The sequence below is a fragment of the Enhydra lutris genome, unplaced genomic scaffold (assembly GCF_002288905.1).
Source record: "Enhydra lutris kenyoni isolate GAN:26980312 unplaced genomic scaffold, ASM228890v2 scaffoldscaffold73, whole genome shotgun sequence".
Lineage (NCBI taxonomy): Eukaryota > Metazoa > Chordata > Mammalia > Carnivora > Mustelidae > Enhydra > Enhydra lutris.
Window position 1 is genome coordinate 6,368,598 of NW_019154157.1, and position 12,640 is coordinate 6,381,237.

General features: G+C 49.3%; 1 protein-coding gene across 1 annotated transcript in view; it reads right to left on the bottom strand.

Moving 5' to 3' along the window:
* The window catches only part of LOC111160026 (seizure related 6 homolog like), a 180,941-nt gene extending 174,485 nt beyond the window's left edge, over positions 1–6,456 (bottom strand). Inside the window, exon 1 of the mRNA XM_022522791.1 lies at positions 6,363–6,456. Within this exon, the coding sequence (XP_022378499.1) occupies positions 6,363–6,456 (94 nt within the window). The remainder of the gene's footprint in view (positions 1–6,362) is intronic.
* Between the last annotated feature and the right edge of the window lie 6,184 nt (positions 6,457–12,640).

Below are 12,640 nucleotides of genomic sequence, written 5' to 3' on the forward strand. Positions count from 1 at the left end.
AGGATGCTTCACCTAGGAACCATCAGAGACAGTATGGAGGGTTGAGACGAACAGTTTCCCCTCTTGGCGAGCTGACTTGAGACACCTGGCATTTGCCCCTGGGTGAGAAAACACCTTCTTTCCCGGAGTCCAGTCAAACTGTCCTAATTTCTGGGCTAGTGTCTGCTCTCCATTTGTCCATGGCTATGTGATACCTCATACCCTAGCCTCTAGAACAAACTGGGCTTTGGAATTAAATAGTCCTGGGTTTAAATCACAACGGCATCATTCATTACTTATAACACCTTAGCAATTGCCAATACCGTTAAAAGACTCAGTTTCCTCATTTGTATTATCTACTTAGGGATATCACCTGATGTGGTGGTGAGGATGGGTGAGGTGGGTGAGGATAACAGGAGTGAATATATAGAGTAAGCACAAGGACAGCCCTCTGGCACAGGGCAGACCCATGCTAAATGGCTATATTTTGCCATTCTTTCATAACAAGCCCAGGAAGAAACGCACGGGAGTGCTTGGGGTCTTGAGCCTTCCACAGCAGCACCCACCTCCCTGAAGCTTGCCCTTCTGATATATAAAGTATAAAACCTCTTAACTTCCATGTCTCATTCCAGCCCTGTGGAGACAGCTTTGCATATGTGGTCGTAGTTACCGTGATCCAAGTTACAAATGGGAAAACCGAGGCTCATGGCTATGAGGTGATTGAATTTAGGTTCCTGAACTTGGGAGCTTACAGAAACCAATTTCCCACACTTTAAGTTCTCCATTAATGGTTGAGTGGCCTGGGAACAGGAGAAATTACAAACAACCAGAATTGTCAAAGTTAGCCAACAAACCACCCATTCTGCTCACTCTCTTTTGTGTAGTCTCCTTGGCTGGGAAGAATACTCTTTTCCTTTTGTCTTTTTCTCTTTCTCTCCCTCTTTCAGAGATATTAGGGGCTTGGGAAAATCCTAGTTGACTTGTGTCTCTGTCCCACCAGGTTTTGGAGTTTGGAAAGCCAGTGTTCAGACCCACCCAGCCTGACCACACACCGATGGTGAAGGCATCTTGTACACACATTTCATTGAGAAATACAGCAGGACCCACCTTGGAAGGCGCTGTGCCCAGCACTCAAGCTGCCATGCTCAATGTCAGACTATCTGGATTCAAATCTTACCTCTGCTACTTCCTAGCTGTCGACCTTGAGCTTCCTGAACTAACCGTCTCTCTAAGCCTTGGTTTCCTTATGTATGAAGTGGAGAGGAATTGTGGAGATTAAATCAGATAACCTACACAAGTGTTTGACGTGTATTCAGTAACCATTAGATATGACAAAGATGAACGAACCGCCCACACATATATTGTAACCTGTTCGACTTTATGACTCACTTTGATTCAACCAGTTTTATTTGAGTGCTTACTATATGCCAGGAACAGTGGTGGGCAGAGGGTACACGTCCGACATGCCTCTGACAAGTATGTATGGGCCCCTGTCTATGTATCAGCAAAATCTGCCCACGAGCTTGGGGAATGCAGAATATAAGAGGCAACCGTGAGGTGCGGCGTTAGAAAATTGATGCCAGATTGCAACATTTCTTGGCTTTGTGACTCCCAACACACTGCTGGACCTCTCTGTGCCTCCACTTTCCCATTCTATAAAATGGGGGTAATAATAATTGGATCTATTGGGGCCATTGTGAGTGCTCTCTGAAAGAATCTATACAAACCACTTATCACGGGACTTGGAACAAAATCGACACTCGACGAATGCTGTTCGCATTGTGGAAACACGGTCCCAGCCGTGTTGTAGGCAATTACTTCAGGAGGGTCCATGAGAATCAGCCCTTTCTCTCTGGAACACCCTCACTCCCACCCCTTCACCAACACCCAAAGGCTGCTGGTGAAGAACTACAGTAACCAGAGGATTATGCAAATATGCAAATTCAATGAGGCAGCCTTTACCCTGCGCTGCTGTTGGTACTCAGCAGCTGGGACTGGCTGTCTTCAGAGAGGATTCCTTTGGTGTCATCACAACCTCTAGTGGACAACAGCGAGCACAGCGAACACGGCGTTTCATGGGCCTTTGTTTCAGCCTTCCTCTGCTGAGCCCAGGAAGTCCAGAGCAGAGCAGGGAGGATGGGCAGGTCTGATAATTTCTTTCACGTGTCAGGCTGGGTACCCACCAGCCTGTCCTTTCCACTCACTCCTATTTCCCTCTCTCTAATTCCACTGGTGCGTGATGGGCTCCGAAAGTGAAGCCTGCTTTCACTACTGTCATTACTCCACGGTAGAAATCCTGCCCCCTCACCCCACCCCTGGCGGCTGGTCTCTGCCACATCCCTGCAGGGCCGGCTCAAATGCTACCTGCTCAGGGAAGCCTTCCCTGACTAGCTCTGGCAAGAATGGACCACACCCCCCGGAAGACCCCTACAGCACTCTGATAATCCCCTCCTGAAGCACGGATCACAGGGCATGGATGCTAGTGGTTTTCTTCTGATCTCTGTTGCTAGGTTGTCATTGCTAGGGCAAGGACCTCATCATATGACCCTGTGTCTCCTGCACTCTACGTGGGGTTGCTGCCTGCATAGAAAATACTCAGTAAATGTTAAATGAATGAACGAGTTAATGTCTCTTCCAGAAGATTCTCTCCTTCTATCTCCTTTCCAACCATTACACTGCCAACAACTGCATCTCTGGTACCATGGACTCTACTTGCTGATGGTAATAGTGAGGTGCAAATATTTACAGTATCAGACTTTGGGAAGAAAGGGCACCTGCAACAGGTGAGAAAAAATTCTCACCTGCCACAGGTAGCATATAGTTACCTGGGGCTACTCATATCCCAACTCCAACTCCTCCTACATTGGCCTAAATTAGCCAGTTATTTATGCCAACATCTGCTTCACACCAGCTTCAAGGACTCACTCTCTTGGTGCCTACTAATAGGGGCAACTTGCATTTTTGGAACACAGAGAAGAAAACAGAGGAACATTACTTGAACATCTACTATGTGCCAGCTGTTTTACAAGGAAGTGTTATGCAATCATTGCTACCATCCTTCCAGACGGAGACAATTCTGTACCCCTGCCCCCATTCTGCAGATGGTAAAACGGAAGCTCAGAGAAGAGAGTTCTGCTGAAGGTCACACATTCATAACCAGGGAAGCTGGACCTGGACCCCGGTTTTCAAAGCCGCAGTATTTCTTTTCCAGAACGCTATAAATCTAATACCAGTGCCCAGCTCAAATTCCCCAGAACAACAGGCTTGCCCTGGCCTCTTTGGCGTTTTGCAGTTCGGCTCCATGAAGGAAACCACAGCCTGGTAGGAAAAAGGGCAGCCGGACTCTGCATTCTGAAACTGCCTTTCGTGGAGCATTCTCCTTGCCTTCTTATCACCTTTCTTTACTCTTTTTCACAGCATGTCAAGTGTCATCAATAATTTCCCTCTGAGAAATAGAAATCAATTGTAGGAAGCAGAAAGGGGCATGGGTAGAGATGGAAATGATGCCATCTTTAGACCTCTACTCTGCTGACCTTTGGCATTGCCGGCACTTGCTGGTTGCAAAGGTCAGAATTGGCCCCTCTGCCCTAAGCCACCAGCTACAGCTTTGAGCGCCCCTAGTGGAGGTCTGCAGCACGCCCTGTGGACCAAACAGGAGGACGGGTAAATTGAGCCCTTTTGAATAGCTTTTTGAATAGCAGGAATATACTTGTGAGCAAAACCACAAAACAAGCCACTCTAATCAGGAAACATCCTCTTGCCTTGGAAGAGGGAGGAAGGAATATAACATTATTTTCCTAATGTCTAACTAAGCCTTGTGAACACAAGAAGAATCCTTCAAGCTTAGATAAGGTGGCCCCTGGCAGGAGCAGCCAGAACTCCATGGAAAAGAATGGCAATCCATAATGAAAATAGTTGTTAAGTGAATTTAACAACAACGCACATTAGAGACTAGAGGAGGCAGCAAATCTGAGTCTTATTGAGCAATATTGAATTTCCTTTATTAATTCGAGAGAAAAAGAAAAGAAATGACACTCAGGCTCTGCAGTCTTAGCACGTAGCTACAATTATTCCCCATGTGCATATCTTAGACAATAAGAAGCCTCTTCAAAAACAAGTTATACTTTATACTTATTCATGCCTTACAGCAAAATGGCCCAGAGAATCATGTGACCTGCATAAGAATGTAGCAACAAGTCCCTTTCAAGTATTTACAAATCGCAGGCAAGCAGGACTAGCTTGCAATACTGTATTAGATGTACCTCTCTCCTGACATTAGTGGAAGTTGGGCTCCAGGTTAAAAATAGAATTTATTGTGAAAGGTCAATTGTTTCCAAATGCACCATGAGAACTGGCAGTGCTTGTTGGCTATTCTCACTCCTTCCTTACCACTCAGAGAGTCTTGAAGTCAGAAGCACACGGTTATTAATGAGCCTTCTGAAGGAGTACATCAGTTGACTTTAATTTGGCAGTGACCTGAAGTTAATTAAAAATATATGTTGCTAGTTGTAGTGTTGAACAGTTGGAAAAATAATATGAAATGTCTTAAAAATTAACACACACGTATTTTGTGTTTGAAGCCAGTGAAGGAAGCAGGATATGAAATCCTTGTCTTGGATGACGATTCAGGATGTGCCATTAAGACATTTTTCCTGGAGGGCAGTGTATTGGAGAGTGGGGTCCTCAAAGGTAGAATCACTTTAGAAAAGCCAGCAAGATGCTGAGTAACTTTGGGTTCTTTCTGTGTGTTTGTCACAACACAGATTCAAAGGATGAGGGAGGGCGATGTGGACTCTGTTCAAGGCCACCAAGCCATTGTTGGAAAGACAGCTAATTAAGAAAGGGCATGCTGTGGTGGAAAGGATTTATGTAAACCAGTTCTCTTCCTCCATCTTTCCCAGAGAAACTGTCCAGACCTGGTGTAAATTGTGAATATTATTGCTTCATAAAAGGGGGGGTTCTTTAATGATATGCTTTGTTAAACAAAAGGTTATGAATTATTTCCTTTGCTTTGCACTCCGCGGCTCCACAGTTAAAGAGAAGGGGGTGGGGGATAAAATGCCTGATTTATGCTGAGGAGGGCACTCCAGGCCATGGGGAAGAGTTGGAGGGAAAGGGACCCAGAGCTGGGGCCCACGGAGCTAAGAGCTGTCCGCGGCCTTTGGTGCTGAAGCAGGTGTGAGTGCCAGGGGTCCAGAACTCCCTAGGGAGAAAGGGTACCGCCTGTGCTCCAGCTCCAGGTAAAGACGGTCCAAACAGACATGGAGGCTCCAGATGGGGAGGGTGTGCGCCCTCCGACTGTCTTCAGACTGGGCAGACCCTGCAGCTGCCTGCTTATTTACCACGTGAGGAGCGCGTTTCTGGTAGCGGGAGTTGGACCTTTCAGAGAAGGCTAGGTTGAGTGGTTACCAATGCTGTCCTCCACTTTGGGGTCTCCTAGTGACTGATTAAATCCTCAAAGCTCTTGGGTTTAGCTCTGGATTAATGACGCGCCCAACCCCCAACACACAACTTTTCCTGGGGGACCTCAGCCGGGTGGAAAAGAGGGTGTGGCTCCGGGTCTGGGAAGGAGGAGCAACTACCCTTCGCTAAACTTGGACCCCCTTTCCAAACCGGCAAGCACGTGGTGGGTGAAACTAGCATCCCTACCTCCCCAATTCATAATAGTGCTGAGACACTAGGCTGTCCGGGGCGCGTGGGAGGAAAAGTGTCCGCTCGGGTTCCCGACGGGGACCTGACATCTTCTCTCCCTCCCCCGCCAAGTTCTGAGAACCCTAAGGCCCCCCGACTGGCCTCCAAACTAAAGCCACACCCAAGTCCGGCATCCAGACACCTGGTTGGGATCAGTCCAGGGACCCGGTCCTACAGGACAGCCTGAACCAAAAGGAGGCAAGGGGTCCTAGAGTGGGAGGGCGCGGCACTACGAAGCCCCCAGACGCACAGTTCAAGTCTAGTCCTCAGTTAAAGGGCGGGTCAGCTGCCCACCTTCTCGTCCTCTCCCTGAAAGGGTGAGAATTATCTGGCACCCAGCCCCGGGTGCGGTTGCAGAGAGCTCCGGGTATCTGAGGTTTGGAGGCGACCCCACTGCAAGGAGATTCCCTGGGGCTGCAAAGGGGAGTCAGCCCCACAGCCGGGCACACTGAAAGGGAGCCCGCAGCCGAAGCAGGAAGCGCCGGAGTCCTTCAGACACATCCCCGCCTCCACACTCCCATCACCCTGGGCCGAGGGGACGCGGTTCCCAGCCCCGAATTTGGGCGACCGACCCCGCTTTCCAACCCTGCGGGCGGTGCTCGAGAAGCCCAGGTCGGCCGCGACCCCCTGCTGCCCCGCACTCGCCGCCGCAACTTTGCCCCTTCCCCCGCCCCGCCCCTCCAGGCGCTTACCTCCTGCCAGAGCTGCCGCGGGGCTCCCCAGGAGCAGGGCGAGGAGCAGCGAGGTCCCGCCGAGTCCCGCGGCGGGCGGCCGGGCCGCGGGCATCGTGGCTGCGGGGGGGCTCGGGGCCGCGGGCTGCGGGCAGGCGGACGGTGCGGGAGCCGGGAAGCTGGGAGGCGGCGAGCGCGCAGGGCAGGCGGGGCGAGGGAGGGGGCCGGGGGCCGGGGCAGCCGCCGGAGCCCCCCGGGCGGACGCGCGCTCAGCCCCGCGATCGCTCTGGCCGAGCTGCGCCGGGCGCGGGCGGGCGAGTGAGGAGGAGCCGGCGAGCGAGCGAGAGAGCGAGCTAGCGGGGAGCGAGCCGGAGGAGGGAGGGGGCTGGGGCCGAGTCTGTGCCGAGCAAGTGCGACGAGGGAGGGAGGGGGCGGGAGGGCCTCAGGGAGAGGGGCCGCAGCGCCCCCGAGCCAACCTCCTTCTCCAGCCGCGGCCCGTGTGCCCCTCGAAGTTTAACGCCAATTCCCCTGGCGTCCTGTGGGCCGAGCGTTTCCTCCCGGCGGATGCTCACGGCAGTCCGGTGCTGGCCAGGCGAGGCCGTAAAGCTTCCTGACCATTTTCCAGACGGGGAGGTGGAGGCCTCAAAACCCAGCGCAGCTTTCAGTCTTCGAGCAGTCTAGAGCTTTCCATTGCTTGGCCTCCAGGAGAGATCCCAGTCCCAGTTCTCTCAGTTGTATGGCAGCCCTCCCAGGGCCCTTTGGGCCCCAACCAGCCCTCTGCCCTGACAGTATCATCTGTTTCCAAAGTGAGTCCTGTAACCTAGAAAGTCTTCAACTCTGGGGATTCGATGAGAGCTGTCAATCTCCCTAGAACAATACAAATGGCCATGAAATTGTGCATCCAATACATGGTGGGGGGCGGGGTGTTCCAGGCCTGTGAAGCCCAACTAGGGACTATAAATTAAAATTTATCTATGTTCTAATCAGAGTTTCATCTTTCACATCCTGTTGTCAACGGGGCGCCAGAGCTAGCCAAGCCTTCCTCTGAGCTCAGCCCCTTAGCTCTGCTGTATTTGTGCCCTTCCCCCATCTGAGTTCAAGACCCACCCTCCAGGTTGTGCTCTTGCCCAGCCCTGATTTCCAGCATCTTGTCTTTTCTCCACAAATGGAGGTGGTGAGGGACAGTAGATGCAGGAGACAGGCAGATCCTGGGAACAGCCATGGCCAAGGGCTACATGAGGGACAGGCTTGTAAGCACTCCCAGAGACTCAGACGGACTGTGTGGGCTACCTTTGCAGAACTGCCAGCTTCCCAGGCCTGTCACCCCAATTTAGAAGCCCTCCCTCGCCCTCCCCCTATTCCACCTTGCCACACTATCTCCACATTGCAGCCTGAGCAGGCAGAGGGAGCAGATGGAGAGAAGGTTGCAGACAGCACGGGAGGAATATGTCTTTAGCTGAGTGGTGGAGCTGGGAGTCCCTACAAAGAATGGGTGGGGGTGGTGAGCGCAGGGTGGAAGAGGACTGGAGGGGAAAGGGAGAACTATGGCCTAGGGGATCAAAAGACCTCTACACCCAAAGCTTTCCCATTCATTCACGCATTCAGTGTTTTTTATAGGGCACTCACTACAGATGCACAGACAAAGAGTCCCTAGGAAAACCCATTCCTTGCCTGCAAGAAGTTTCCATTCCTGCTATTTACCTGGTGGTTTTTATAAAAAGGGAAGATGAGACAGGGGGTGCAGAACACCTGATTTCTCCACTGGGGAAGATGAAGCCTCCCATTGTTTTGCTGTATTAGCCCAAAGGCTCTGTAGGGGGTGACCTTGCCCCGGTCTCATCCATCACCATACACTTAGGGCCTGCACAGACTGCTGTGCAGTAGGCACATGGACATTCTTGTGGAATGGAACATAGACAAGCAAAGAAACTGAGGAAAACAGAAAGGGAGAAGGTGAGTGAAAGAAAAACAAAGTGACAGGCCAGTTCCTCACTTGGCGGCAAGGAAACAGGTGCTTGCAAGCATCTCCTGTTTGCCAGGGGCTCTTACCACACTGTACGTAGCAGCTCATGTCAATTTCATCATAATCCTTCACCGTGAGACATGATTGACTCCATTTGACAGATAAGCACCTGAGTCCTCGAGAAGGTCACAACCTAGCTGAGGTCACGTGGCCAGGAAGCGACAGCACAAGGTGGATTCAAGATCAGGTCTGAGTCCAGAGCCCAAACCCATCCCCTCTCAGGAATTGTATGGCTGTCTCTGTGCTATGACTGTGTGGATGTCCCTGGTGTTTTGACAGCTCCTTGTTACTAGTCATTCTTCAATGACTTAAAGTTCATCATCAGGGTCACTCTTTTGGTAAAGGTATCTAGAAGATCATTACTTGCATGCGAGTATATTATATGGGAGAAGTGCTACTGTGAAATTTATTAAGCCATTGAATAACACAGGATTTACTCATTTACTCAGTTGGCCAGCTGATTTACTTTCCCTTGCCTGGAGAAAAGTTCTGAGATAATCAGTCATAGACCTTGCAATCTGAGATTATGATGGTGGGAAGGCTCTCTCTCTTTATTTAAGACCCCCTCCCCCAATAAGAAGAAATGCCGTGATGAGAATAACATTTATGTGAAGAGCAGCTTGCAGATGAAAACTATCCCCCATTGCATTTTCGATACATTACAGGTGAGGAAACTGAGGCTCAGGGAGACAGTGACTTGCTCAAAATCATACACTTGGTCTACTTTTTGTCAGGCTCATGCTCTGTTACTACAGGACACATGTATCTTTGGTTCTTGTATCAGCGCGGACTTCTTGCCACCCACAGCTGCCCAGGGCAAAAATCCTAGCATCTGTGCAGATGTGTGCGCCCACAATTCTGTCTACATGTTGCCACTGGATAAATCAGCTCTTAGGCAATTAAAATTGGTTAGGAGACAAGGGATTAGATCTTGTCCTCACCTCTTTCTGCTGGGTAAGAAGGGCAAGTTATTTAACCTCTCTGAGCCTTATTTTCCTCTTCTGAGGAGAAGAGATAAGAATAACACTTACCATGTGGGCTGATTGACCCAAGTGGATAATAATATCCCTGTGACATGAGGGGATACAATAACATTTATTTCATAGGGTTAGAGACAAATTCCCATGAGCTGATAAACTAAATCATTGAGCCCAGTTCAGACTGTAAGGAAAACACTCAGCTTCATTCTCAAAAATTTCATGTCGTGTGAGACAGCAGCAAGTTAGGAATCCTTGATTTTGATCCCTCCCCTGATAAATTGTTGTGTAATCCTAGGTAAGTCACCAGCCTGTCTATCCATCCACCTATCCATCCATCCACACATCTGTCCATCCAATCGCCCACGGCACTCACTCATCCATCTACCTACAAACACTAGTTGAACATCTACTATTTATTGAGTAGCCACTGGGTGCCAAATTCTTACAAGATGCTGTGGGTGCAGAAGACTCCATCCATTGCTCTCTAGGGCTAGAGTCTAGTGGAGTCTGGAGACATGATTGCCAAATCCTTCCCAGGATTGATGTTCTATGCCAAGGGAGACAGTGTAGCAGAGTGGTTAAAGCAGGCTTCGAAAGCTGGCAGATCTAAATTTGAATTGTTTCTCTCCTGCTAACAGCTGTGTGACATTGAACAACTGACCTAACTTCTCTGAAACTGTTTCAATGAAGACCTGTGACTTAGATTAAATGAGACAATTGTGGGGCTCTTTGGTGGCTCAGTCCTTAAGCATCTTCCTTTAGCTCAGGTCATGATCCCAGGGTCCTGGGATCAAGCCCTGCCTCCAGCTCCTTGTTCAGTGGGGAGACTACTTCTCCCTCTCCTACTCCCCCTGCTTGTGTTCCCTCTCTCACTGTATCTCTCTCTGTCAAATAAATAAAATCTTTTAAAAAATAAATGAGACAATTATCAGAAAGCACTTAGGGTAGTACTCATAGCATACAGTAAACTCTCCATCCATTTGTTTGTCAACAATTTTTTTTTTTTTTAGCATCTACCAGGTGCCAGGAACTGGAACTGTTCTAGGAATGAAGGATGAACAGGAAATTTTCTAGGAAAAAAGGATGCAGCAGTTAACAAGATGAAGCTCTGTGGAGCTTACCTGGTATAGGTGAGAGATGGACAGTAAATCCTTTACTAACTTAGAATTTCCGAATGCTCCAGGTTCTACGAGGAAGAAGAATGGGGTGATTTAAGAGTAAAGGAGGCAAGCTCTTTTTTGAGCGATGGGGAATGGCCTCCCAAGACCAGAAGGCATTTAAGCAGAGAAGTGATTAGTAAGAAGAAGCTACCAGGCCAAGATCTGGGGAAGAACATGGTCCAGGCAGGGGACACAGAAAGCACAGGATCTGACACTGAAATAGGGTCATTGCAATAAATGGCGCCCATTGCCAGGATACTTCTGTTTAGTCATTTCTCTATCCACACAGATCACAGTGCACCAGGGCTTGATTTTGAGATCTGTATACTCAGTTTGACTTTCTCCATGAACTACCATGTCAAGTGTTTCAAAGTTATCCACACTCCTGCCCCATCCAAACCCAGCACCACATTTCACCCCCAGGAACACCTGCTGTTAGGAAGGGCTTTGCTAAGCCAGGAGGGCGCGGGGGTTGGATATAACTTCTGTCTTGGAGTAAAAGTGAAATGCAAAAAGAGACATCTTGAGAGAGAGGGAGAGAGTTTGCAACAACAAAACAGCCATAGTAGTAGCCCAGGAGACAAATTCATTCTGGGTCTTCGAAGGGCAGCCTGAGCATCCAACCAGCTTCCCCTCCGGTGTTCTCAACAAGGTCTTCCTAACTTCCCATGAGCCCATGAAGCCCCGTGCCAAGCAAAGTGGCTGTCACATCACTTTCGCCAGATGCTAACAAGGGAACGGTCAGTGGTGACACAGCCAGCCTCATCCAGCATGTCCACGTTACCTAGAAAGAAGCAATTCTGCCTCTTGGGTTTCCTTGGAAATGCTTGATCTGTCTATACCACCTGCCCTGGCTCTGGAGAAATGTCCATGCAGAGCGGAGATTCAACAGGGAAACAGAGCCTTTATTTCAGGCTCAAAGTTTACAGAATACAAAGCGAGCCTGCAAACTGGATTTGCATTCTCTAGAAGCTTGTCTGGCCAGAGGAAACGGAAAACCAGTGTACTTTGGAAATGTGAAGGAGGCTGAAGGAAAGGAACAAACATATAGGATGTGATAAGACCCCACAGCCAAGTTCCTGCAAACCCAGCTGGGAGACTTCCCTGGGTTTACGCTTTTGGGCCTCAAAGGTGAGGGAAAAAAATCAATTAAAGATACTGTGTATATTTATATACTCTGTTGGCATTATAAACTGTAACATGTACATTTTTCAGACCATGAAGAACAGCCTAATTCTGCAAAGAGGCACACGCCTATAGACTCTTCTCAGACTTTTATGTTTGGTGACCCGAGGAACACCTGTGTCCTTAGGGATCAGCAGGGGTGTATTTGGCCTCAGATATGCCTTAGTTTCCTTCTCCAAGTGTCAGCTTGAGACCTGTTTTCTTGTCTGTATTAAGTAAGAGATATCAGTGATGATTTCCTAGGGGTTTTGTAATGGTAAGAGAGAGGATGCAGTGTTGAACCGAGTGTCCATCCTGCAGTAGGCACTCAATAAAAGAGAGTAATTACATTGTAGCATACAGACTGTAAGGGAGAAACACAGCCCAAATGCCACAAACAGCTCTTCTCTGATAGGATTTCTTAAGTGTTTTTATATATGTCTAGACCCAGAAGAAGGTCCAGCTGGGGCTAAGGGTACAGAAGAAGTAAAACTCCTAAGCCCATCAGGGGACTCGGCCAATCTAACACATTCTCCGTGTGACTCACCTCACTCAAATTGAATGGAGGTGGCACCGTTCTGTTTGAATGCAGACACATCCTCCAACCCTTCGCCTTCCTCGCCAACGTCACCATGTTCATCCATATGCAGTACCAAAAAAGTCCCTGCTACTGGGCATCCTGCCCTTCTTCCCGGCATCCTGCCCTTCTTCCCAGCTTCCTGCCCAAAGCCCAGCCTTTGTCCCCAGGAAGTGAGAAGAGGGTGGGGAGAGAAGAGGACTAATGTCTGAGGTTCAGAGGGTCTGAGTTTTTCCATTACCTTCATGCTGTACTCCAGAAGGACGCACCACCCAGCAACAGCAGAAACGGAGGCCAAGAAATATCCCCCTGGAGATCACGGTTGGGCTTCAGCTCAGAAACCCAAGGAACAGTGGGTGGGAGCTGGAGAGCCAGGAGGCCACCCCACTAACTTC